The sequence below is a fragment of the Mustelus asterias genome, chromosome 20 (genome assembly GCF_964213995.1).
Source record: "Mustelus asterias chromosome 20, sMusAst1.hap1.1, whole genome shotgun sequence".
In the NCBI taxonomy this organism is placed as follows: domain Eukaryota; kingdom Metazoa; phylum Chordata; class Chondrichthyes; order Carcharhiniformes; family Triakidae; genus Mustelus; species Mustelus asterias.
Window position 1 is genome coordinate 68074418 of NC_135820.1, and position 25703 is coordinate 68100120.

General features: G+C 41.7%; 1 protein-coding gene across 8 annotated transcripts in view; it reads left to right on the forward strand.

Annotated features, from left to right (window-relative positions):
• LOC144508603 (nuclear receptor coactivator 3-like) overlaps window positions 1-25703 on the forward strand; it is a 210978-nt gene that overhangs the window by 170951 nt on the left and 14324 nt on the right. For all 8 annotated transcript variants that reach the window (XM_078236776.1, XM_078236774.1, XM_078236780.1 and 5 more), the window contains 10 exons: window positions 509-613; window positions 2135-2275; window positions 4146-4293; window positions 6817-8128; window positions 11982-12153; window positions 14735-14935; window positions 17829-18059; window positions 22282-22411; window positions 23498-23669; window positions 24980-25285. In XM_078236776.1, coding sequence (XP_078092902.1) covers window positions 509-613; window positions 2135-2275; window positions 4146-4293; window positions 6817-8128; window positions 11982-12153; window positions 14735-14935; window positions 17829-18059; window positions 22282-22411; window positions 23498-23669; window positions 24980-25285 — 2918 coding nt within the window. The remainder of the gene's footprint in view (window positions 1-508; window positions 614-2134; window positions 2276-4145; window positions 4294-6816; window positions 8129-11981; window positions 12154-14734; window positions 14936-17828; window positions 18060-22281; window positions 22412-23497; window positions 23670-24979; window positions 25286-25703) is intronic.

Here is a 25703-nt window from a genome sequence, read left to right on the forward strand (position 1 = left end):
GATGAGGGGAGACTTAATAGAGGTGTATAAAATTATGAAAGGCATAGATAGAGTGAACGGTGGGAAGCTTTTCCCCAGGTCGGTGGTGACGTTCACGAGGGGTCATAGGTTCAAGGTGAAGGGGGGAGATTTAACACAGATATCAGAAGGACATATTTTACACAGAGGGTGGTGGGGGCCTGGAATGCGCTGCCAGGCAAGGTGGTGGAGGCGGACACACTGGGAACGTTTAAGACTTATCTAGACAGCCATATGAACGGAATGGGAATGGAGGGATACAAAAGAATGGTCTAGTTTGGACCAGGGAGCGGCACGGGCTTGGAGGGCCGAAGGGCCTGTTCCTGTGCTGTATTGTTCTTTGTTCTGAAAGATATAGTTGAAGCAATGTCTAATTTGCTCATAAAATTGCTTTCCGTTCGTCATAATTTTGCAACAATGATTAATCCTGTTTATGTTAACCATTGTAACCTGGAAATTAGAAATGAAAAATCTGGTTTTCCTCTTTCAGATCTGCAGTCCTGTATGATTTGTGTAGCAAGACGGATTGCACCAGTGGAGAGATCGCCATTTCCCTCCAGTCCTGAAAGCTTTGTCACAAGGCACGATATGACAGGTGAGCACTCCGAGAAACCACCCCGATTAAAGGACAAGGTCTGTTTGAGCTGTAAAATTTTCTTAAGTCCATTCATGTGCCATTTTAAATTAGTTACAGAAAAATGCTTTGTTTATTTTAAAGCCATTCTTTTAAAGCTTCAACAGCTGGAAGTTCGAGAATTCTATGCTCACTATATTGGCCATTTAAAAGATATCATCTTGTGAAAGATATAGTTGAAGCAATGTCTAATTTACTCATAAAATTGCTTTCTGTTAGTCACAATTTTGCAACAATGATTAATCCTGTTTATGTAAAATAGTTCAGAATGTATTTATAAATTGTCTCGACCACTTGGCTTTTTTCCATTTTCCACCATTTATATTCTTACATTTTAGTCCGTTTCTGAATAGCAAACCTTATTTTGAGTTTTCTGAATTTGGTGTTCAAGTTACTTAGCTTTGTCTCTGGGATTCAAGAGCATTATCTGAAACTGGCTATTGACTAGATGAAAACAAGTATCAAGGTTATTTGTTCAGGTATCTGAGGCCCAGAGTGTAATGTTGAGAATTTTGGGTATCGGTTTCCTCTTTTCCTGCTAATTATTCAAACCAAAACTGACAGTGCACGTTGTTAGTGTTCAGGTCTTCCATAAGCTGAATTTCAAACCCTACTGTTACCTGCATTCACCATCACAATTTGTCCAATTCCATCCTGAACTCTTACCACTGTTGCTGAAATACTGGTTTGGCAGTTTTAGGCTTGATATGTCCCAGTGATCACCTTAGGGCTGTACTCTTCGAATCATGCAGAATTCTGTCACAACTATTCTGTCCCGTTCTAATCCCTCACTCCTGTCAGTCAGTTTTCCTTTTCCAAAGCTCCTTTGGCTTCTTGGCCCTCAATAGTTGTCTCTGCAAGTTTCAATTCCATGGTCTTGCAAGCAAATCTGTTGTTCAAACTCTGTTCTACTGTGTGTTCCCCATACTTATCCACTTCAGTATTGATTTATTTACCTCACTCACATTCTGGAGTTCTGCTTGTACACTTGTCTACCTCGTAACCTCAAAGGACAAAGAAAATTACAGCACAGGAACCTTCTCTCCACCTTCAGAAGTATCCTCAAAACTTATCTCTTTATCAGTAATTTGAATCATTTTTCATATAATTCACTCTGTTCTGCTTAGATCATGCGACCTATCCCACCCCAAAATCCATTATACAACTTGGGAACATTTGAAAACATAAAAGATATAAACTCCCAAGTTGATACCTCTATTTCAATGTCTAAGTGAATCTTTATCAATCACCTTGAATACTGAACAAGATTGTCAGAATGCTTAAACCAATTTATCGATGGTTGAAAGGTGCTTTGCAAATTCCAGAATTCTGGTTAGCTTGGGATTATACCTGATTCTAAGCTAAACGCACTGTAAATGCACATTGTTCTTTGGCAGATTCCTTGGCTTACTTTATTGTTACCAATTCTAACAATTGAACTGATTCTATGTTAATTTCTTTTCCTCTTGTACCTATTTTCAGGCAAGATTACTTCAATAGATCCAAGTTCTCTGCGTGCCTCAATGAAGCCAGGCTGGGAAGATCTTGTAAGAAGATGCATACAGAGGTTCTTTCACCATAATGATGGGCAACCATGGTCTCTGAAAAGACATTATCAAGAAGGTGAAGTATTTCAAAATGACATTGGCTTAGAAAAGAAGTTGCTGATGAATTATGAGGAATAGATATTTTTGAAGTAGAATTGAGATTTGAGTGTGATGTGGAGATTAATGAAAGAAAATCACTCAAAAATGAAATATAGCTCAAAGATGTTATAGTTTTACAAACTATTTATGCACTGATTTATTTCCTCCTTCATTCGTCGGATACGGGCTTCAATGGACCAAGATTTTTTTACCCATCCCTAATTGCCCTTGAGAAGGTGGTGAGCTGCCTTCTTGAACTGATGCAGTCCCTGTGATGTAGGTAAACCCACAGCACTGTTAGCAAGGGAGTTCCAGGGTTTTGATCCATCGACAGTGAAGGAGTGGCGATATATTTCCAAGTCAATAGCGACGGGTGGCATGGAGGGAAACCTCAGGGTGGTGGTTTTTCCATGTGTGTGCTGCCCTTGCTAGGTGGTAGCAATCGTGGGTTTGGAAGGTGCTATCTAAGGAGCCTTGGTGAGTTCCTGCAATGCACTTTGTAAATGGTACACAATGCTGCTACCATGCATTGGTAGTAAAGGAAATGAACGTTTGTGGATGGGGTGCCATTCAAGAGGGCTATTTTGTCCTGGATGCTGTCACATCTCAAGTATTTTTGGTCACTCATTCAGGCAACTGGAGAGTATTCCATTACAGACCTGACTTGTGTCTTGCAGATGGGACAGGCTATGGGGATTCGGGGTGAGTTCCTCACGGCAGGATTCCTAGCCTCTGACCTGCTCTTGTAGCTACAGTATTTGTATGGCCAGTTCAGTTCAGTGTCTGGTCAATGGTAGCCCCCAGGATGTTGATAGTGGAGGATTTAGCAATGTTGATGCCATTGAATGTCAAGGAGTAATGGTTAGATTCTGTCTTGGGGAAGACGGTCATTGCCTGGCACTTCTGTGGCACAAATGTTACTTGCCACTTGTCAGTGTAAGCTTGGATATTGTCCAGTTCTTGCTGCATTTGGACATGAACTGCTTCAGTGTCTGAGGAGTCACAAATGATGCTGATCATTGTGCAATCATCCGTGAACATCCCCACTTCTGATCTTGTGATGGGAGGAAGGTCACTGATGAAGCAGCTGAAGATATTTGGGCCTAGGTCTCTACCCTGAGGAACTCCTGCAGTGATGTCCTGGAACTGAGATGATTGACCTTCAACAATTGGAACCATCTTCCTTTGTGTTATGTTTGACTCCAACCACTGGTGGGTTTTCCCCTGATTTCCATTGACTCCAGTTTTGCTGGGGCTCCTCGATTTCACAATCGGGCACTGCTGCCTTGATGTCAAGCACGGTCACCTTCGGCTTACCTCTGGGCTTAGATCTTTCAGCCATGTTTGAACCAGGACTGTAATGAAGTCAGGTGCTGAGTGATCCTGGTAGATTAATACTGTGTTCTGACCCTTCCTATGTCTCAGCCCGTTGGCTTGCATGCAGTGGCTTGCACAATGAGCTCACCTAATTCTTTAATTGTTCCTTGAGTGCCTAAAGGCCACCAGGTCCACCCATTTCAGAGTTTGCTACCCTTTTGGTGATTTTCTTAAAAGCAGAAATAAGTTTAAACTATTAGAGCAAGCAAGCAGTTAGCTTCAGCTTCCCAATTTTAATTATCCCCTCCCTCTACCTCAGGTCTTTATTGTTGTATTTTGTCTATTCTTCTGGTCTTAACATTTGTTGAGAAAACACAAGATTTTCTCAATACAAAGCAAAATGTGTAATAGCAACATGTAAAGATTCTGAAAGTTCTATTGCTGCATTTTTGACTCTGCTGCTACTAAATATAATTGGCTTATTGACCTAGTAGATTATGTTCTTTTAACTTTTTTCCTTTCCTACTTAGCCTTGACTCAAGGCCAAGCTGAGAGTCCCCTTTATCGATTTTCCTTGTCGGATGGCACTATAGTCACTGCACAAACCAAGACCAAACTTTTACGCAACCCAGCATCCAATGAATCCCTTGGCTTTGGCTCTACACATTTGCTGCAAAGGTACAGGAACTTGTTGATATCTGCAACTGTTTTTTTTTACAATATCTTGGAAGTGCAGCTTTCTTTAAAATGTTTGTATTATAGCTGCCTATCAGCTCCTCCATATATTTGAGCAGGTAGATTCGTAAGGACATAGTGTGTAACCCATTGTCTTTCTGCTATATTTTTCTGTCTCTGCGGCACAGCATTTAATAACTGCCATATCTGTGTGTGAATTCTACTCTTTCACAGCTCACTAGATTCAGGTTTGCACAAGTTGACTTTACTTTCTGTGACCCCTCACTACTTGACTGAACTCATCACCTCCAATGAAGGCCTATATGAGGTCCAGAGCCTGCAGTGTGAGAAGCGATGTCCTATCTCACCATGGCTATTATACATTTTAAAAATTCTTTCAAGGCATGTCAGCTGGCTATGCCAGCTTTTATTGCCATTCCCTATTGCGCTTGAGAAGGTGATGATCTGCCTTCTTGAACAGTTGCAGTCCATGTGGCCTAAGTACACCCAAAGCGTTGTTAGGGAGGGAGTTCCAGGATTTTGACGTAGCAACAGTGAAGGAGTGACGATATATTTCCAAGTCAGAATGATGAGTGGCTTGAAGGGGACCTTTCAGGTGGTGGTATTCCTATGTGTCTGCTGCCCTTCTTCTAGATGCTAGTGATCATGGGTTTGGATGGTGCTGTCTAAGGAGCCTTGATGAGTTCCTGCAGCGCATCTTGTAGCAGGTACACACTGCTGCTGCTGTGCATCTGTGGTGGAGGGAGTGAATGTTTGTAGATGGGGTGCTAATCAAGTGGGCTGCCTTGTCCTGGATACTGTCAAGTTTCTTTAGTGTTTTTGGAGATGCACTCATCCAGGAAAGTGGAGGGTATTCCATTACACTCAACTTGTGTCTTGTCGATGGTGGACAGGCTTTGGGGAGTCAGGAGGTGAATTACTCACCTGCAGGATTCCTAGCCTCTGACTTGCTCTTGTCGATACAATGTTTACATAGTCCATTTAAGTTTCTGGTCAGTGGTAACCCCCAGCATGCCATTTTGTTTTTTGCCTGAATCAATTTGTCAGTTGGTAATTTTATTTAAGATTAAAATTCCAAATTTGCTTTTTTGTGACTTTCCAATATGAAAGATATTCCATCACAGCCAATGTAGAGTTTGTACAGGGATGGACCAGTTAAATCTGCAAAATTAGTGCAGATTTCTTTCAATCATGGAACCAAACAATGCAGAAAGACCAGTTGCAACACTGAAGCTCGTGCTTTGGGCCAATTTATTTTTAAAATATTTAGTAAATATTGAGCTTCTTTGCTTTTGTCTTCACTTGAAAAATAGTTTCTGCTTTCTGGAAATTTGGCATTAGCTGTCGAGGTTTCAAAGGAGCTGAGTAGAGTTTTGTATTTCTGTTTATCTAAGTGTACGTGGATTACTTCTGCCCATTCTTAGTTGTGTCATGTGGGCAGGGGGTTCAACAGTATAAGGGCCATAATCATTTGTGTTTATTGGCTGTTCGACTTTGAAAGTTTCAACTAAGTTGACAGTTGCTACAATAGAATACAGCGTATTAACTAAGTCAACAAACAATTCTATGAGTCATATTTTTCACTTTTAGTTTGTGGCAGCTTTGAGGAGTCAGAGATATTAATAGAACTGAACAGAGTATGGAGATCTTGAAAGTGGAAATTTGACATTCATTTCAAAGCGAATGGAGTATAAAAATAGGCAAGTCTTGTTAAAACTATGAGGCATTAGTTAGCCCACATCTGAAATACTGTGAACAGTTTTGGTTCCCCTTTATCTAAGGACCCCTTATCTAAGGAAAGCTACACTGGCATTGGAGGTAGTCCAGAGAAGGTTCACTCTGATCCCAGGTATGGACGGATTTTCTTATGAGGGGACATGTAAGATAGCTTGGGAGTTAACTCATTAGAGTTTAGAAGAATGAGAGGTGACCTTTTTGAGACAGAGAATTCTCAGGGGGCTTGACAGGGTTGATGCTGAGAGGTTGTTTCCCTTTGTGGGAGAGTCTACGATCAGAGGGTGTAATCTCAGAGTAAAGGGTCACCCATTTAAGACAAAGATGAGGATGAATTTCTGCTCTGATTGTAGGGAATCTGTGGAATTCTTTACCGCAGAGGGCTGTGGAGGCTGGGTGGTGAAGTATGTTCGAGGCTGAGATAGACCGATTTTTAATCGGTGAAGGAATCGAGGGCTATGGGGATAGGGTGGGAAAGTTGGGTTGAGGCTTATCATATCAGATTAGTCGTGATCTCAGTGAATGGCAGAACAAACTTGATGGGCCAAATGGCCTATTTCTGCTCCTACATGTTATGATAAGGGAATGGGGTAAGGCATGTCTAGGTTTTTATTGATTGAAATGACCAGAATGTGGTATTGTGGTGTGTTTTACTGAATACGATGCTATAATTATGAACAATGTCATTATTGGGCTTTTACCTTCCCAGTAAAGGAAATTCTTGATTTCTAATGTTGAATCTAACCCCTAGTAACCTTGTTCTACTTACAGGGAGCAGAACGGTTGCAGATTGAACCAAACCAACATGGGGCAAGAAATGATGAAAACACTTGCTACAGCGAGCACAAACTCTTCAGGCAATATGAGCTTGCCATCAGGGGCAGCAGGACAGGGAATGCCAGTGCAAAATAATATGACCTATGGTGCAAATAATTTGAATGACCCCAGTTCTATGGGGCAAATGGGGAGGTTTGGCGCAGGAAGCGGGACTGCTGGTGCAATGAACCATGGGCCTGGTATGCAGACGCCTAACTTGCAGGGGAACAACTATGCACTCACCATGAACAGTCCCCCACACAGTAGCCCTGGGGTGAGTACAACCCAACAGAATTTAATGCTTTCACCGAGGCATCGGGCAAGTCCACGGATGGGACCCAGCCCGTATTCTACAACTGGTGGCATGCAATCGCCAGTGGGACATATAAATACCACAGGAAGTAGCACCTTCTCTAGTAGCTCCCTTAATGCACTTCAAGCCATAAGTGAAGGATTAGGAGTTTCACTCCTGTCATCACTATCATCACCTGGTCAAAAAATGGAAACCTCCCCAAATGTGAACTTGCTCCAGCAATCAAAGATGGGTAGCATGGATCTAAAAGATTCCCCTGGCCTTTTTGGGGAACACAACCAAGTTGAGAGCACAGTGAGTCGACCAGAAAGCAGAGATGCTCATAGCGAACAGAAGAACATCAAGGAAGGAAATCTGAACCTTTTTGGTAACAGTGACAACATCGAGGGCCAGAGAAGATTCCATGAGAACAAAAACCACACCAAACTTTTGCAGTTACTGACCTCTCCCTCGGATGACATGGGACTGACTTCTTTAACAAGCTCCAACTTGGATTCTAGTGTTAAAGACTCCTCTCCAGGTATCACAAGTCCGACAGGGGTCTCCTCAACCTCCGCTGCAGCTGGTGGGAACTCTGCAACCACATTGCATGGCTCTTCTTTACAAGAGAAACACAAAATATTACACAAGCTGCTGAAGAATGGAAACTCTCCTGCTGAAGTAGCCAAGCTGACTGCAGAGGCTACGGGCAAAGAGTCTTGTCAGGACTCAGGCAGTGTGACACCAGTGGGAGATGTTGTGATCAAGCAAGAGCAGATGAGCCCGAAGAAGAAGGAAAATAATGCACTACTGCGATACCTGTTAGATAAAGATGATCCAAAAGAACTCACTTTAAAGGATATTAAGCCTAAAATTGAAGGAATGGACAAAATGGATCCTTGTAATGGAGCAAAAATTTCAGGTTCAATACTGGTGAAAGATGAAGTGCGCATCAAGACTGAACCAACTGACCAGGTGAATGAAAGATAATTTAATTTTACTCAAATGTCTGTGATGTAGAATTTCATTTTTTAAAAGCCTATAATGTGTTTTATTAATAGAAATAGTAGAAATAGTTTACTTATTGGATTGTAAGTAATGCTTGATGTTGGCTGTGCCAATGTCCTAAGAACCCTGGTTTTCGTGCTGTGTACGCAGAATTGACAAATAGGCTGTCTTCTCGTTCTCTCTCTCTTTCGTGCACACACTTGTGCACGCACGCATGCACACACACACACATGCTGTTATATTAAAAGTTCAAGAATCACCCTTGGGGAAATTAGGTTAATGCAACATTTCCTTGTGTTCTGAAAGAGGCCTATTCTTATGGGAAAATATGCCTGTTCCAGAGGCTGAATGAAGGAGGCATACCCTTCCTGGCAGGATCCAAGGGATCCATAAGCTCAGGTGGTCACCTGTATTTCAGCAAACCGTTCAGGCTGTGTAACATTTAAATGACCCTAAAAGTTTAGATGGGTGAAGGAGGAGCAGCAGGCAGATAGGTCGTTAGTGCAATTTTGCATCATTCTCCCCTTCAATTTCAGGACCGTACTGTTCCTCTAACCTGCACTTTTTCTTTATTCTTTCATGGGATATTGACATCACTGGCAAGGCCAGCATGTGTTGCCCATCCCTAATTTCCCTTGAACTGAGTGGCATTTGAGAGTTAATTGCATTGCTGTGGGTCTGGAGTCGCGTGATAAAGACAGCGAGATTTCTGAGGGATGATTTCTAATTGGATTCAACAATCAATAATTTTGTGGTCATTTTTGAGATGAGTTTATTTTCATAATTCTAGATTTATTAATTGAATTTTATTTTCACGAGCTGCAGTGGGATTTGAACCCATGCCCACCAGAACATTTGAAAGCAAAATACTGCAGATGCTAGAAATCTGAAATAAAACAGAAAATGCTGGAAAAGCTCAAGTCTGGCAGCATCTGTGGAAGGAGAAGCAGAGTTAATGCTTCGAATCTAAATGACTCGAGCATCATTTATACTTGAAATGTTAACTGGTTTTGATTTGAATTGATTTTAGTTATGTAGGCACATCCGTGACTATTCTGGTGACAGGGCCTCATTTCAAATGACCTACTTCCAGTTAAAGCTGCACAGATTTTAGATAAAATTGTTTATGGAAGGTTTCTTCGCTTGAATTTTTTCTAAACAAAGCAAAAGTTATATTTAGCTACCCTAAATATTTTTGCATCAGTCTTCACTGTAGAAGATATTGCAAATATCCTTAAGATATCAGATGGGCTGATTTTAAATAACGTGGTAGAATCTACAGTATTTTGCTTTTAAATGTTCTGGGGGCATGGGTTCAAATCCCATTGCAGCTGGTGAAATTAATATTCAATTAATAAAACTAGAATTATGAAAATAAGCTAGTCCCAAAAATGATGACCACAAAATTGTCATCGATTGTTGTATCTAAAAATCCCAATCACAAGGGATAGTGTATTAGAGAAACTCGAGGGCAGACAAATCGCCAGGACCTGATGAACTGCCCGCTAGGGTTTTAGTGGAAGTAGCTGCAGAGATAGTAGACCCATTGGTTGAACTTTTTCGTAACTCGCTAGATTCCGGGAGGGTGCTAGAGGATTGGAAAACAGCCAATCTGACTCCCTTGTTCAAAAAGAGAGAAAGGCAGAAGGCAGGGAACTATAGGCCAGTTAGTTTAACGTCTATTATTGGCAAGACACAAGTCAATAATCAAAGAAGAAATAGCTAATTATTTAGGAAAGCTGAATGTCATCAAACACAGTCAACATGCTTTTTTGCAAGGTAATTCATGCTTGACAAATTTGTTTGAATTCTTCGAGGGTACAATAGGGAGAGTAAATCCTGTAGGGTGTAGTGCATTTAGATTTCCAAAAGACATTTGACAAGGTTTCACATAAGAGACTGGTGCATAAAATAAAAATCCATGGAATTGGAGGAAGTGTGTTAGCATGGATTGGAAACTGGCTGTCACATAGAAAACAGAGAGTTGAAATAAATGGGTCCTTTTTAGAGTGCAAAGATGTAACTAGTGTAGTACTGCAGGGATCAGTTACTGGCCCGCACATTGGAAGGAGTAATTTGACAAGGAAGTATACTATGAAAGGGCTGACACTGGGAAGTTCCGAAGAACAAAGGGACCGTGGCGTGTTTGTCCATAGATCTCTGAAGGCGGAAAGGCAGGTTAGCAGATGGTGACAAAGGCAGATGGCACACTCGCCTTTATCAATCGGGGTATAGATTACAAAAGCAGAGAGGTCATGATGGAGTTGTATAGAACTTTGGTGAGGCCACAGCTGGAGTACTGTGTGCAGATCTGGTCGCCACATTATAGGAAGGATGTGATCGCACTAGAAGAGGTGCAGAGGAGATTCACCAGGATGCTGCCCTGGGATGCAACATTTAAGTTATAAAGAGAGGTTGGATAGGCTTGGGTTGTTTTCTCTGGAACAGAGAAGGCTGAAGGGCGACCTGATTGAGGGGCATGGACAGGGTGGATAGGGAGCAGCTGTTCCCCTTAGTTGAAGGGTCAGTCACGAGGCGCCACAAGTTAAAAGTGAAGGGTGGAAGGTTTTGGGGGGATTTGAGGAAAAGGTTTTTTACCCAGAGGCTGGTGATGGTCTGGAATGCACTGCCTAGGAGGGTGGTGGAGGTGGGATGCCTCACATCCTTTAAAAAGTACCTGAATGAGTATTTGGCACACCATAACATTCAAGGCTATGGGCCAAGTGCTGGCAAGTGGGATTAGATGGGCAGGTCAGGACCTTCCATGCGTCGGTGCAGACTTGATGGGCTGAAGGGCCTCTTCTGCACTGTAGTATTCTGTGAATTGTTCACTCTTATGAGGATATTGTGATTCTGAAACAGGATATAGATAGATTAGGTGACTGGGCAAAAACCTGGCAAATGGAGTTTAATGTGGGGAAATGAGAGGTCATGCATTTTGGTCGGAAGAATCAAAAGGCAGATTATTATCTAAATGGAGACAGACTGCAGGTGAGTGAAAGTACGGGGATCTAGGTGTTCTAGTGCATGAATCACTAAAAACTAGCAAACAGGTCCAACAAGTCGCTAAGAAGGCAAACAGCATTTGGCCTTTATTGTAAAGGGGATGGAGTTTAAAAATAGGGAGGTTTTGTTGCAATTGTGCAGGCCTCACCTGGAATGCTACGATCAGTTTTGGTCCCCTTATCTAAAAAAGGTTATAGTAATATTGGAGGCAGTACAAAGGTGATTGGCCAGGCTAATTCCTGGGATGAAAAGTTTGTCCTATCAAGGGGGAGACTAAATAGTCTGGGTCTGTATTCCTTGGAGTTTGGCAGAATGAGGGGTGATCTGATTCGAAGATCCTGAGGGGACTTGACCAGGTAAATGGTGAGATGTTTTCACTAGTGGGGGAGTCTCGAACAAGGGGGACATAGCTTCAAGATAAAGGGCTGGTCATCAAAAACTGAGATGTGTAGAAATTTCTTCTCGCAGAGGGTGGCGAATCTCTGGAATTCTTTGCCCCAGTGGGTGGTGGAGGCCGGATCATCAGAAGTATTTAAAGTGGAGGCGGATAAATATTTGATAGATCGAGGAGTAGAGGGCTATGGGGAAATGGAACAGAAAAGGAGTTGCGACCGGCATAGATCAGCCATGATTGTACTGAATGGTGCGGTAGGCTTGAAGGGCCTAGTGGCCTATTCCTGCGGCTGCTTCTTGTGTTCTTCGTGGCTTGAGTAAACGAGCAGTTACTGTGATTATTTGATATAAATTTGTACTCATTCAGTTAGGATGGGCCTTAAACTTCTAATACTGATTTTTCTTTTATTTTATATTTCAGACAAGCAATGAATTGGACACTTTAGATGATATTTTGGGTGATTTGCCCCAGTATTACCCGGAGTCTGGGAATAGCAACACTATGATGAACAAACAAGCAATGTTTCAGGATGTCATGGTGTTTGAAAGAGGACACTCACCTTCCCCAGGAACACCGAAGCAAATCCGTGGCAGTAAGTTGGTTCTGTTAACTCATGGTGGAATCGTTCTTCTGTATTAGGCGAAGAAAACTCTGCCACCTGCTGTCTAAAACTGTTAATGTATCTAGCTTTTTAACATGCAAGAAACTTTTAGTCTTGAGCCTTAAATTATAAACAAAGTGCATCATATCAGAGAGCTGGCCTACAAAATCCTGTACTACCTGAGAGATTTTGAGGATTGGAGTGATGACCTTCTCAGTGGCAGGGAACTTGCCTGGCTTTCCTACCTTAATTTCTCCCTCAATGCTGGAAAGAAGCACATTTTGAGAGATACACAAAGCCCCGAAACTATCCCTTCAGGGTGAAACAACATGGAGCAGATGAATGTCCTTCTTTTCTTCCTGGACTGAGATTGGCATGGAGTTCTTTTGATTGCAGTTTCTAAACAATTTCCAAAATTCCCCAAATCTATGGGTCCACCTGTTGCTGAAAACCTCTTTCTCTCACAGCAAGGATTTGTCAGTGCTAGGGTATTACTAGAACCTGCAGTACAGACTTTGATTTGATTTATTATTGTCACATCTATTAACATACAGTGAAAAGTATTGTTTCTTGCGCGCTATACAGACAAAACATACTGTTCATAGAGAAGGAAACGAGAGAGTGCAGAATGTAGTGTTACAGTCATAGCTAGGGTATAGAGAAAGATCAACTTAATGCAAGGTAGGTCCATTCAAAATTCTGACAGCAGCAGGGAAGAAGCTGTTCTTGAGTTGGTTGGTACGTGACCTCAGACTTTTGTATCTTTTTCCCGATGGAAGAAGGTGGAAGAGAGAATGTCAGGGGTGCGTGGGGTCCTTAATTATGCTGGCTGCTTTCCCGAAGCTACTCATTGCATGCATAAATGTGCTTCAGATACATTTTACCTGCCTAGCACTCGGGCAAAGGTTGGGAGGCAGCGATTAAAAATCAGCTGATGAATGCAATGCATTTTCTTCCTGATTTTAGTTCTGAAGTTTGACGCTTGGATGAGAACTTTATGTAGTCTTGGCAATTAATTTGGAAATAATTGGGTTCACCAGGAAATAATTACGTTGATGAATGGAATTTTGAATTTATACTAATCATAGTCATTGACATTTACAGCATGGAAACAGGTCCTTCAGCCCAACTTGTTCATGCCGCCCAGTTTTTACCATTAAGCTAGTCCAAACTGCCCGTGGTTTGGCCCATATCCCTCTATACCAATCTTACCCATGTAACCATATACTGTTTCACTACTTGCTTTTATTTCATGAAATTAATGAAAAGTAATATTTGAGTTTATTTTCAAGACTATAACAGTCGAGTGGATTTGCTTTTGATTTTGCTTTTTTTTATGGGATGGGATTGAATTGCATGTTTGATATTGTATATTTCATGAAATCAAATATTGATTACTTATTCAGCAGGATATGAATTATTAAGGTCATATTCACAGAACTCCTTTGAAAAAGGAAGGTGTCACGTTGAGACTCATTATATCATGTTATAAATTTGCAAGCATTTGTGTAATGTCTTTTATGTCCTCAGGACATCCCAAAGCATTTCACATCCACTGAGTTACTTTCAGATGTAATAACTGTTGTTTTATGGGTAAATGCAACAGCCGACTTGGGCACAGATGCCAATGGGATAAACAATCAGTTACTTTCTTTTGGTGATTAAAGTTAAAAGTTGGTTAGGAAATTAAATCATTATGAAGTGCAGTGCTTAAGTTGCACTCACCTCTACAGGATTTTTACAGCTAACTGGGGAAAATGCAATTTATGCACCATGTTTTCTCATAGTTGGAATGCCGTTCAGCATACCTTCTTAAGTAAGAACAACCATCAATCTTGATAATTTTTTCATATTTTAATGTTTTGTTCCTTTTAACAGGGGGATGTTAATGACTTGTTTAGGAAATGGGTTGGAGACATTACTGAATCAACTGATGTAACAAAACTGAATTGTTACACAGTTGAAGTTAAACCAATTAATTACCATCAATATTCACTAGCTTCTCTGTCATTTTCTACAATGATGCTGTTACTTTTTAAATTTAGGAAGAATATTTTAAATAATGTAATATTTAGGGTTTTCTCTATTTCTGTTTTGTCCAGAATATTTTTTTCATTAAGAATAAAGACTAATTTCAAAAGTCTTCAGTCTAACCCTTTTAATCGGCAGAAAGTTTATTTATTAGTGTCACAAGTAGGCTTACATTCACACTGCAATGAAGCTACTGTAAAAATCCCCTAGTCGCCACAGTCCGGTGCCTGTTTGGGTACACCTGAGGGAGAATTTATCATGACCAATTCACCTAACCTGCGCATTTTTGGACTGTGGGGGGGAAACTGGAGCACCCGGAGGAAACCCATGCAGACACGGGGAGAATGTGCAAACTCCACACAGTGACCCAAGCCGGGAATTGAACCTGGGTCCCTGGCGCTGAGGCAGCAGTGCTAACCACTGTGCTACCGTGCCGCCCTACTTGAGTGGAGAAATTATTCTGTATGTATTTACATTTTGTTTTGAATTCTTATTGGGATACCCCCTGCTAACATTGTAACTTTTTATGTCAATTTATTAGCTTTAGGCAGTCCACCACCTATGCAATCCTCGAGACCCCGGTTTAGCCGAGCAATGTCGTTGGATATTAACAGCCAGGGCCAGCCCAATGTAGGACTTGGTCCTCCTCTGAGGAACAGCAGCCCATATGCAATGATGGCAAAGCAAGCAATGATGGCAAACCGGATGGGAGGCAGCCAAGAAAGTTTTGTGGGGAGTGCAGGTATGTTTCCACTTGGTCAAATTTATGAAAAACATGCAAGTACACAGGGAAAAAGCTGATTAGGAACTTGACGCTGCTTCCATTTTTCACCTTTTTTTTGCTGTCTTGCCCAGAAAGAAGAAATTTCATATTGTGTACCAAAAACATAAATGAGTTGTTGAAGGATGTGTTGACATTCGACATAGTATAAAGATGAAACCTTGTTCAGACATTGCTCACGGTCACTTTCTTGACCTCAGGAGATTTCAAAGTGCTTCAAAGTCAATGAAGTAACATTTGAAATGTACCACTGTTCTAATTTAAGAATAGCAGCCCCTAACTTAGCAAGTTCTCTGAAACCGCAATGCAAAAATGATCATTTGATCTGTTTTTGTGATATTGATTGAATGATAAATACTGGCCAGGCCACTGGGGATAAAATCCCTTACTCGTATTGAAATTAGTGCCATGGGATCTTCGATGCAGATTGAGAGAGCAGACGATTAAACATTTCATCCTAAGGGCAGATCGGTATTCCACAATTCTTGGTTAAATCTTTGAGAGCTCGTGGAGAATGTTATGCAAACTTCACCTTCAAGCTTTTATCCATTAAAGAACATTATATTAGGTACAATGCACTGTTAGAAGAAGTAGTAAATTGTCTGTGGCAGGAGTGGGTTTGATGGAATTGAATGGCATTTGTCCATTCCATACTTTCTGTTCTTACCAATTCAAAAATAAAACTTTTTATTCTGCCCGTTAATTTTAAGAACTTTGATGTACATTCATGATCCTTTGTGGATTTTTTGAGGATCGATATTTTAGTAATTTATGCCCATGCTCCTTTCAATAATTGAGCAGCACTTCAAAACTTACATTGACAACAAGGCAACAGGGAATCTGTGCATGTTCACCACTCAACTTAAAATAGTCTTTTCAAAAGCATAGACGCTTGACTGGGGCCTGCTTTGATTTGCAAGACCAATGATCATCTTTTTTGTGGCCTTGCATACTTGGTCTATCATCTGTTAAGGCATGTATGTGTATTCAATACGGGGTTATTCTGTTCTCTCATTGACTTAAAATTATGGAATGTGAGGTGTTTTCCGTTTCCTTTTACAAGGTCACACTTTATGCATTAAACTTTAATATGTGCTGAAACTGCTAGCCATCAATGCCCTCCTTCAACCCTTTCTGGTCTGAGTTATTGTCTGTGATAGTATCGACAACAAATTTTAATATTCCTTCAATTCCTAAATTCAGATTATTTATAAGTATCATAGTTTTGAGCAGCCCCAACAAAAGCTGTTGTTGGAACACCAGGAGGGGTTCTCCGGCCGCGCTCACCTAAAACCAGAAGTCACCCCCGATGGGAGAATTCTGGTCATAGTATCTTTCACGAAGTATTGCCCTTTTACCCTCAACCTCTGCCTTTCAACTATGAATCTATCAATTGGCCGTACTCCTCCTAATTCCACATGCTTTGCAATAAGGCTTTGGTGCGTTGTCAGAGATGTTTTTTGAATGAAACTTTGTCTTGGCCCCCTTTTGTCTGTTGAGATGGATGTAAAAGAAAAGAAGCAAGCAGTTCTTCCAGCATCCTGGACACCATTTCCCCCTCAACTGATAACCCTGAGGAATAGAGTATCCTCACATCCTCCCTCTTCCCCCCCCCCCCCCCCCCCACCCCGTCCAAATCTCCTGCCCCTCACCATAAACTCATGTCCCCTCGTGACTGACGCCTCAACTAAGGGGAACAGCTGCTTCTTATCCACTCTGTCCATGTCTCTCATAACCTTGTACACCTCGATCAGGTGGCCCCTCAGTCTTCTCTGCTCCAACGAAAACAACCCAAGCCTTCACAATCTCTCTCCATAACTTAAATGCTCCATCCCAGGCAGCATCCTGGTGAATCTCCTCTGCACCCATTCCACTGCAATCATATCCTTCTGATAATGTGATGATTAGAACTGCACACAGTACTCCACCTGTGGCCTCACCAAAGTTCTATACAACTCCAACATGACTTCCCTGCTTTTGTAATCTATGCCTCGATTGATAAAGGCAAGTGTCCCACGTGCCTTTTTCACCACTCTACTAACATGCCCTTCCACTTTCAGAGATCTGTGAACAAACATGCCAATGTCCCTTTGTTCCACAGAACTTCCGTGTGTCCTACCATTCATTGAGTACTTTCTTGTCAAATTACTCCTTCCAAAGTGTATCACCTCACTTTTAGGGTTAAATTCCATCTGCCACTTATCTGCCCATTTGACTATTCCGTCTATATCATCTTGTAGCCCAAGACACTCCACCTCACTTAACCACCCATCCAATCTTTGTGTCATCTGCAAACTTACTAATCCTACTCCCCACATAGTCATCAATGTCATTTATATAAATAACGAATAATGGGTGTTATTTGTTTTTGTGGGAATCTCTTATTTCATTGAGATGATGGCCGTGTAATAGCTTAGTTTATTTATTAGTGTCACAAGTAGGCTTGCATTAGCACTGCAATGAAGTTACTGTGAAAATCCGCTAGTCGCCACACTCCAGTGCCTGTTTGGGTACACTGAGGGAGAATTTAGCATGGTCAATGCACCTAACCAGCTCGTCTTTCAGACTGTGGGAGTAGACCAGAACACCGGAGGAAGCCCATGCAGACACGAGAAGAACGTGCAGACTGCACACAGTGACCCAAGCTGGGACCCAAGTGGGTCCCTGGAACTGAGAGGCAGCTATGCTAACCGTCGTGCCACTGTACCGTCCATACATATAAGTAGATATTGTGTACAATAAATAAAATATTTATATAAATGTGCAGTGCATTCTGTACTGGACATATTTCAACTTTGCAAATGTAATTATGGAAGGAACACTAGTCTATTTAAATCTTATTGCTGTTCATCAGGTTCACATGGCGGTATGAGCATTGCTCAGCAAACAGCCATGGCAACAGGGGAGTGGGGATTGCCAAACTCTACTGGGAACACAGGACCTAACTCTATGATCAGACCAAGCTCCGACTATAGCTCATCCCTGCAAAGAGCTATGGTGGGTAACGCCTCCCTTGGTATGCAGATGCGATCTAATGGACAATCTGGTGCAAGAACATTGCTTCAACAACAGATGATGGGACTGAGTAAGTTTTTCTACTCTTTCATTTCTTCCTGCCTCTCACCTCGCAACCTTCAGTCAAAAGCCGGGAGAGTTATAATGGGGAACAAAGAAATGGCAGAAAAGTTGAACACATTCTTTAGTTCTGTCTTCACAAAAGAGGGCACAATAACCTCCCTGAAATGTTCAGGAACCAAGGGTATAGTGAGAGAGCAGAATTGAAGGAAATGAGTGTTAGCAAGGAAATGGTGCTGGGGAAATTAATAGGCTGACAAATCACCAGGGCCTGATAATTTACATCCTAAAATATTGAAATAAGTGACCCTGGATATATTGGATGCATTGGTGGTCATCTTCCAAAATTCTATAGACTCTAGAGCAGTTCCTACAGATTGGAGGGTGGTAAATGTAATCCTACTATTTAAAAAAGGAGAATTACAGCCAAGTTAGCGGGGAAGATGCTAGAGTCTTTATAAAAGACAAGCTAATAGAACTCTTGGAAAGCATTAGCAGGATTGAACAAAGCCAGCATGGGTTTATGAAGGCAAATCATGCTGAACAAATCAACTGGAGTTTTTTTTGAGGATGGAGCTACTAGAATAGATAAGGGTGAACCAGTGGTTGTGGTGTCTTTGGACTTTCAGCGGGCTTTTGATAAAGTCCCTGATAGTGGGCAAAATTGAAGCACGTGAGATAGGGGGTAATGTATTGGCATGGATCGTGAATTGGATCACAGGCAGGAAACAGAGTGGGGAATAAATGGGTCTTTTTCTGAGTGGCAGACAGTGACCAGTGGGATACTGCAGGGATTAGTGTTTGGGCCCCAGCTATATACAATATATTTAAGTGACTTGGATGAGGGAACCAAATGTAACATTTCCATGTTTGCTAACGGCACAAAATTGGGTGGAATTGTGAGGAGGATACAAGGAGGCTTCAAATTGATTTAGACAAGTTGGAGTGAGAGGGCAAACACAAAGCAGATGCATTACGACGCGGCTAAATGTGCACTTATCCACTTGGTTTGAAAAGCAGAAAGGAAGATTATCAGCTAAATGGTAATATATTGGTAAGTGTGGATGTACAGAGAGATCTGGATGTCCTTGGACATCAGTCAACGAAAGTAGAGAGGTAGGTGGAGCGAGCAATTAGGAAGGTAATTGATATGTTGGCCATCATTACAAGAGCATTTTAGTTCAGAAGTGGAGATGTCTTACTGCCTTGATACAGGGCCTTTGTAAAACCACACCTGGAGCATTGCGTGCAATTTTGGTCTCCCTACCTAAGAAAGAATATACTTGCTTCAGAGGGAGCACAGCAGAGATTCACTAGGCTGATATCGCGGTTGGCGGGACTCTCTTATGAGGAGAGACTGGTTTGACTGGACCTGTATTCACTGGAATTTAGATGGATGAGAGGAGTTCTGACTGAAATGTTTAAAATTCTAACTGGTTGATTAGACCAGATACAGGGAGGATGTTTTCTTTGGTTGGGGAATCTAGAACCAGGGAACACAGTCTAAGGATATGGGATAGACCATTTTGTTTTAAGTTTATTTATTAGTGTCACAAGTAGACTTACATTAACACTGCAATGAAGTTACTGTGAAATTCCCCTCGTCGCCACACTCTGGCATCTGTTCGGGTACGCTGAGAGAGAATTTAGCATGGCCAATGCACCTAACCAGCACATCTTTAGGACTGAGATGAAGCAAAGTTTCTTCACTCCAAGAGTAGTGACCCTGTGGAATTCTCCACCACAGAAGGCTGTGGAGGCCAAGTCACTGAATGTATTTAAGAAAGAGAGATTTTTTTAGATTCTAATGGCATCAAGGGGTATGGTGAGAGTGTGCAAATGGGGCATTGAGATAGAGGATCAGCCATGATCATATTGAATGGTGGAACAGGCTTGAAGGGCTGAATGGGCTACTGCTCCTTGTTTCTGTTTCAATGTTTCGAAAACCATTTGTCAGAAATGAATGCATCACAATTTCTGAATTCCACACTTTGATTGAAGGATAGGCCAAAGCTTATTTAAGTTTAGTCTGGTTTCTAAAGTTGGTTCTTTGTTACATTACTCACTTTTGCTCACTCATTTTCCTATCCTTTAATGGTTGTGCACATTTATAACATTTCCATGGCAGGAGCAGGAGGCTCACTTGTCACTCCCACTTCCTTCCTCTTAAGAATTATTTGAGACAATGAGAATGCTACAATCTAATGTTTCTTTGTAAAGAAAATCTATAAAATATTTTCCATAGATAATTAACTATGAACATAGAACATAGAACATTACAGCGCAGAACAGGCCCTTCGGCCCACGATGTTGCACCGACCAGTTAAAAAAAAAAACTGTGACCCTCCAACCTAAACCAATTTCTTTTCGTCCATGAACCTATCTACGGATCTCTTAAACGCCCCCAAACTAGGCGCATTTACTACTGATGCTGGCAGGGCATTCCAATCCCTCACCACCCTCTGGGTAAAGAACCTACCCCTGACATCGGTTCTATAACTACCCCCCCTCAATTTAAAGCCATGCCCCCTCGTGCTGGATTTCTCCATCAGAGGAAAAAGGCTATCACTATCCACCCTATCTAAACCTCTAATCATCTTATATGTTTCAATAAGATCCCCTCTTAGCCGCCGCCTTTCCAGCGAAAACAATCCCAAATCCCTCAGCCTCTCCTCATAGGATCTCCCCTCCATACCAGGCAACATCCTGGTAAACCTCCTCTGCACCCTCTCCAAAGCCTCCACATCCTTCCTGTAATGTGGGGACCAGAACTGCACACAGTACTCCAAGTGCGGCCGCACCAGAGTTGTGTACAGTTGCAACATAACGCTACGACTCCTAAATTCAATCCCCCTACCAATAAACGCCAAGACACCATATGCCTTCTTAACAACCTTATCTACTTGATTCCCAACTTTCAGGGATCTATGCACACATACACCTAGATCCCTCTGCTCCTCCACACTATTCAAAGTCCTCCCGTTAGCCCTATACTCAACACATCTGTTATTCCTACCAAAGTGAATTACCTCACACTTCTCCGCATTAAACTCCATCCGCCACCTCTCGGCCCAACTTTGCAACCTGTCTAAGTCTTCCTGCAAACTACGACACCCTTCCTCACTGTCTACCACACCACCGACTTTGGTGTCATCAGCAAATTTGCTAATCCACCCAACTATACCCTCATCCAGATCATTAATAAATATTACAAACAGCAGTGGCCCCAAAACAGATCCCTGAGGTACACCACTTGTAACCGCACTCCATGATGAATATTTACTATCAACCACCACCCTCTGTTTCCTATCCGCTAGCCAATTCCTGATCCAATTTCCTAGATCACCCCCAATCCCATACATCTGCATTTTCTGCAGAAGCCTACCATGGTGAACCTTATCAAACGCCTTACTAAAATCCATATATACCACGTCCACTGCCTTGCCCCCATCCACCTCCTTGGTCACTTTCTCAAAAAACTCAATAAGGTTAGTAAGGCACGACCTACCTGCCACAAAACCATGCTGACTATCACCTATCAATTCATTACTCTCCAAATAACTATAAATCCTATCCCTTATAATTTTTTCCAACATCTTGCCGACAACAGAAGTGAGACTCACCGGTCTATAATTCCCGGGGAAGTCTCTGTTCCCCTTCTTAAACAATGGGACAACATTTGCTAACCTCCAATCTTCTGGTACTATACCAGAGGCCAACGACGACCTGAAGATCAGAGCCAGAGGCTCTGCAATCACTTCTCTTGCCTCCCAGAGAATCCTTGGATAAATCCCATCCGGACCAGGGGATTTATCTATTTTCAGACCCTCCAGAATATCCTGCACATCCTCCTTATCAACTGTAATACTGTCTATTCTACTCCCCTGCAACCCAGTGTCCTCCTCAGCTATATTCATGTCCCCTTGCGTGAACACCGAAGAGAAATATTGGTTCAATGCTTCACCAATCTCCTCCGGTTCCACACGTATGAGAGTGAGGAAAGCAAATTGGAGAAGGATCTGAACTGTTTTTAAGCACCTGTTTCCAATAGGCTTGAGTTGTATTGGTAGAGGAAGAGGAGCAGATCATATCCACCCTCTTGACTGGAAGTTAAAATTGTGATTGGGTGGAGGAGTAGGATGAAGACATGTTCATTTTTAATTTTACTGTACTGCATCCAGATTTTTTAAATCTGCAATGTAATTTTTTTCATAAATATTCTCATTACCTAGGACCTACAGAAATGGATATGGGCCTTGGAGGTCCGCAGTTTGGACAACAACAAGGTCCAGCCAATCCAACTGCATCGTGGTCAGAAGGTGTCCTTCAGATGGAACAAGGAGCCTCAGGCAACCAGAGCAGGTCAGCTTGTGAACGGTCCTGCTGCTTGTTTTTTGTTTCAGAAAAAATTCACTTTTAGAGTAAATATTCATATTAGATTCAGCTTGGTCTTTAATTTTTGATATCATCTTTTGTGTTGATTTCAAGCATTCCCAGGTCAGTTGTAGCACTAGTTGAGAGCAGAGTTAATTTTACCCAGTGTTATACGAGCAACCCCTATTTTGACATTTTAATTTTGTATATTTGCTACCATTCTGGTCTCTCTGATAATTAGTGGCGAACTACAGGCCACTTGCTGTGATATGTGCACACTGGGGACTGTTTTGAGAATCACCAAACTCTACTTTCAACTCCCTTCGTGATTGGCCGATTGTCATGCCACCATTTGGATAAGTTCCAACACACTGTTCCACCCTTTATTCATTTTGTGTCAATTGAAGTTGAACAAGCTATCCCAAGGTCAGTTTCTTTGGCTTCAGGTGCAGTGTAAACACTAAAGATATGTTGCAATCTATTCAAGTGTTGAGTAAGAACAATCTGGAACCATTGCCCTAACTTTCTCTCCTTCCTCCTTGGCAAGCTTCAGGCATCTACTGAATAGCTCCTTCAGATTGAATGGCTGAGTTTGGGAAATATAGCCAGGGAACTGAGCTGATGGCTTGGTGTCCTGTGGAACAGTGTGCAACTCTGCCTACTGGCCAATTTTCTTTGTTTCTATTTTCAAAGTGCCTTTTCTAAAGGGAGGTTATTCCAGCAAATGAAGCTACATGTGGATCTCCTTAGAGATACTCACTCCAATGTGATGAAAGCATGGCTGCAGAATTACTATTAGAATGCTCTCATAAAGAGCCGACATAAACACAATAGGTCCAGTGAGTTTCTATGCCATGAACTTCTCTGACCCAAGTACCTGAGCTGCTAATGTGGTAAAACTAGAAAAGCTAATTTGTGATTCACTAATGGTCTAAGGTGGTCAGAATCTCTGGGTTTGTATGCATTAAAACAGCCATGTATGCTGTTCTCTCCTTCCTCTGCCCAAGTTTGCAGTCAATCTATACTGTTTGTACCTACAATAATGTATTTGGCTGTAAATATGGTCTATTACAGGCAGCCATTTGGAAGCTCCCTGGATGATCTTCTTTGCCCTCCCACTACAGCAGAAGCTCAGAATGATGAGAAAGCGCTACTGGATCAATTAGACACCCTGCTGAGCAATGCTGATGAAATGGGTCTTGAAGAAATTGACAGGGCGTTAGGAATTCCAGATCTTATTAGTCAGGTACCGCAGTCAAACTTTCCAGTTTCGTGTTTTTCTTTAATTGACATGAGGCAGTAACAGTAAATGATATGAGAGCTGGGGAATGATAAATAACAGTTTGTACATTGTGCTGCCTTTGAACAGCCTTATTTTGGGGGACTTCATGACTTTACACTGATGGTGCAGGTTGCACCAACAGTGTAAAGCAGTCTCAATAAAGCACTTTGATAGCACAATGCACCAGTATGGCACTGTTAATTTACAGAGAGAACTCTGTGGAGGATATTTATTTACTGTGCATGTGCACAGAAAGAGATAAATTGTTAAAACAAATTAGCAAGTAGTTCAAGGTTCCTTGTGCAATTGCTTCTTCCTATGTTCATTGTCTGGCAACATAGATCATAACCTAAACACAGGTATTCCTTGCTTCAACTGCATTTTGCATTTCCTACATCTTCTCCCCACTTCTTCAGGCTTAATGTTGTCTTGGTACCAATTTCAATTTGGCTGCTGCTCTGTTCTTTGTAGACTTGGCCTGTTGGCCCTGTGTCTGTGTCGTGAGTTATACAAACAGGTATTGGCAGAAAAGTAGAGCTGATGGTGGGAGTTTAAGTAAGGAAATTAAGTAATCCCATTTTATCAGTGTAACAGTTCCTTTCTAGATAATTTCACTGAAGTTCAATGGCCAAATTTCTGGGTTGATGGGGAGTGATGTAGGAATAGCAAAAGCATTAATTTCCTAAAAGGATCTAAAGGATGATGTACAGTGGTAATGCTGATTGGCCTTCTTGACTGCTTCTCGTTTAAATGTCCTTAAGGTTTTAAATATTAAAGCTTAAAATTATATCTCATAAGTATTTGAAGGATACCTCCAGTCTGATTACTTGGGATATGCATCCAGCTTCTCAATTACAATGCATGCACATTTGAGTTGATAAATCTAAATGGTATACAATTTGTTGCCGCAGTTCCTCATTAAAAAAAAAACTTCCAATTACTTCCCGGATGTTCTTTGGCAGGTTGTCAAGAGCAAGTATGAGTATGTCTATACACTTAAATTTGATAATATTAGTGCCATAGCGAAGTATATTTAAAAATCAGGCTCATCAAACTTGCTTTCAGTTGCAAGATCGTGGTAGCTTTGGGTGGGATGCTCTTTCAGAGTGAGGTGCAGACTTGATGGGCTGAATGGCCTCCTTCTGATCTGCAGGGGTTCTATGGTTCTGTGGAATTTGTTAAAGATAATGGAGATGAAAAATTTGGATACTGTCGGCTTCAGTTAAAGTTTTACAGAATGAATCAGATTAGTCCTTATTATTTTTGCTGCTTAGGCTCAACCTCTTGAGGCACACTCAGAACTGTTCTCGGGGCAGGATGCAACCATGATGTTGGAACAAAAAACTACATATGGTCAACCATTTCCATCCCAGCCTGGTCCAGTACAGGGATGTTATCCTTCCATGCAGGGCCAGCAACCTGGCTTTAACCCCATGATGAATCAAATGGGTCAACAAGGCAGCTTTCCCCTTGCCAACATTCATGCAAGAGCAAACTTTGCCCGGCATCGCATGATGAATGCTTCTGCTCCCAAACAACTTAGATTACAACTTCAGCAGAGGTTACAAGGCCCACAGCAGGTAAGAGCAGTTATGTATTGCATTGTCCATGTTGAACATGTGTTTTCATTTAGACCTCAAGTTTAATTCTTGATCATGTGGATGAAGGAAGTGGGTTAGAACTTGCATGCTGGTGATCTGAATCTGCACCAGAACAGGTAGGCCTAAGGCTGAATATTATTGGGCTGGGTATATTGGATTAGTGAACTGTGGACAACTTCTAGGCATCTCCAGCGAACCTTCAGATAGATATTGGGAGAGCGATTGAAAGGGGTTGGTGAGGGGTGTGATCAGGAAAGATCTCAAGTGGTAGTAGCTAAAATAAAAACAAAATAATTATAACTGCTGGAAAAAGCAGAAAGTGCTAGAAATATTCAACAGCTCCAGTAGCATCTGTGGAGATTGAAACAGACCTTTCGAGTCTAATATGACTCTTCAA